The sequence below is a fragment of the Austrofundulus limnaeus genome, unplaced genomic scaffold, assembly GCF_001266775.1.
Source record: "Austrofundulus limnaeus strain Quisiro unplaced genomic scaffold, Austrofundulus_limnaeus-1.0 Scaffold831, whole genome shotgun sequence".
Taxonomy (NCBI): domain Eukaryota; kingdom Metazoa; phylum Chordata; class Actinopteri; order Cyprinodontiformes; family Rivulidae; genus Austrofundulus; species Austrofundulus limnaeus.
This window is the reverse complement of record NW_013953233.1, coordinates 69,452-71,079: the sequence shown is the minus strand read 5'-3', so window position 1 is coordinate 71,079 and position 1,628 is coordinate 69,452. Positions and strand designations below refer to the sequence as shown.

General features: G+C 45.5%; 1 protein-coding gene across 2 annotated transcripts in view; it reads left to right on the top strand.

Moving 5' to 3' along the window:
• Positions 1-264: 264 nt before the first annotated feature.
• Positions 265-1,628, top strand: part of st14b (ST14 transmembrane serine protease matriptase b) — a 25,206-nt gene continuing 23,842 nt past the window's right edge. The window contains exons 1-2 of one of the 2 annotated variants that reach the window (XM_014028925.1): positions 265-317; positions 446-615. In XM_014028925.1, coding sequence (XP_013884379.1) covers positions 574-615 — 42 coding nt within the window. In that variant the 5' untranslated portion in view covers positions 265-317; positions 446-573. Of the gene's footprint in view, positions 318-375; positions 616-1,628 lie in introns of those variants that run through there. The other variant, XM_014028924.1, reaches the window with a different exon arrangement.

Genomic DNA, 1,628 nt, shown 5'->3' with positions numbered 1-1,628 from the left:
ACTCTAATGACTCAGTCTTTTTAATTACAGATTAAATAAAAATGACGTCTTTATTATTTAATTATTTTTATTGTGAAACTGAAATATTAACTTGTCAACAGGTTGGTTCAGTTCAATTATCTGTTTCATTGTTTTGAACTTTAACTGAACCGGTTAAAGGAGAAAAGACAAAAGAAGTTCTGTCAGAATCCGAACCAGAATCTGTGGGTCAGAACCTCTGATCCGGTTCYGCTTCCAGAACTTCTGGGTTCTGTTGGTTTCCGGGTTGAGGTTCTGCTCAGCGGAGGCGCGGTGTCTGCTGGGAGCTCAGGTRTCAGGTGTGTTTTTGGCTCCTCCCTCTTAAAACTTTTCTGCTCTCAGTRTCGTTCAGTCACCGAACCGAACTTCGGGTCTAAAGCCGCGACCAGAACCGACTCCTGTCTGCACCTTTCCTCTCTGCTAACAGAACCTTTAGAACCTGCTGAGAGCCGAACACCTGCCGCCACCATGAGACCGGAACCATCGGTTCTGTGAAGAGCTCAGAACCCCCGAACAGAACCGGAACCCACCAGAACCGAGCAGAACCRCAACGCCATGAACGCGCAGGACTCCGTCAAGAAGTTCTGTCCCACCCAGGTGAGTCCGATACCCGCACCTGTTACCTGCTGTGACGTCACCAAGTTTCATAGTTTCAGGTGAGAAGGGGGCGGGGTCAGGTTTCTGTTGGACTCTGAGCCGGTTCCGATGGTCCAGATGGTTCTGGTTTTATTCAGTCCACATGATGAGAATTTTATTTCAAATACTGGTTTTTACAGAAACTTTGGACTGGTTCTGGTCCTCTGGACCCTGTGGATCTGGTCCTGGTTCTGGTCCTCTGGACCCTGTGGATCTGGTCCTGGTTCTGGTCCTCTGGACCCTGTGGATCTGGTCCTGGTTCTGGTCTTCTGTGTTCAGCATTTAAATTACACATATTTTATTTAAAAAATGAACAGAACCTGGTCCAGAACCCGGTCCAGAACCCGGTCCAGCAGAACCTCCTGCTGCTGAAATAAAAGCTGTTTTAATGATCAAATCTTCTGTCAGTAAAACACCAGGTTCTGGTTCTGGTTCTGGTTCTGGTTCTGATCCACTCTCTGGTTCTGGAAGCTGTCAGAAACCTGACTTGTGTTTGGTTCAGGTTCTGTGAAGAGGACGGTTCTGGAACCTTGATGACCCAGAGTGTGGTTCTGGTCCACCAGAACCTGTAGAACCTTTAGAACCTGGTTTATCTGAATGGTTCTGTTTTGATTTGAAKAACTTTGGTTCTGATCCATTTAAGGGACCAAAGGTTCTGTTCCGTTCTCAGAACCCTGACCCGGGTCGGGTGGATCCGGTTCAGTTCTGCTGAAGGGTGGAGCCTCTTTATGTTCCCGTCTGACGGGTTCTGACAGGGAGCAGGTTCTGCAGAACCTCAGACAGAAGACATGAGGCGGTTCTGTTCACAGAGTCAAACGGATCCGTTTTTATTTTATAATAAATTTTATTTTATTTAATAAAAAAATTCAATGAATCCTAAAGTTTTTATAAACTTTTACTTAAACATTTGATTCAGGATAAAATTTTTGTTTTCAATGTTTTAAACTGATGTCCTCTCTGTCCTCTGTCCCCCC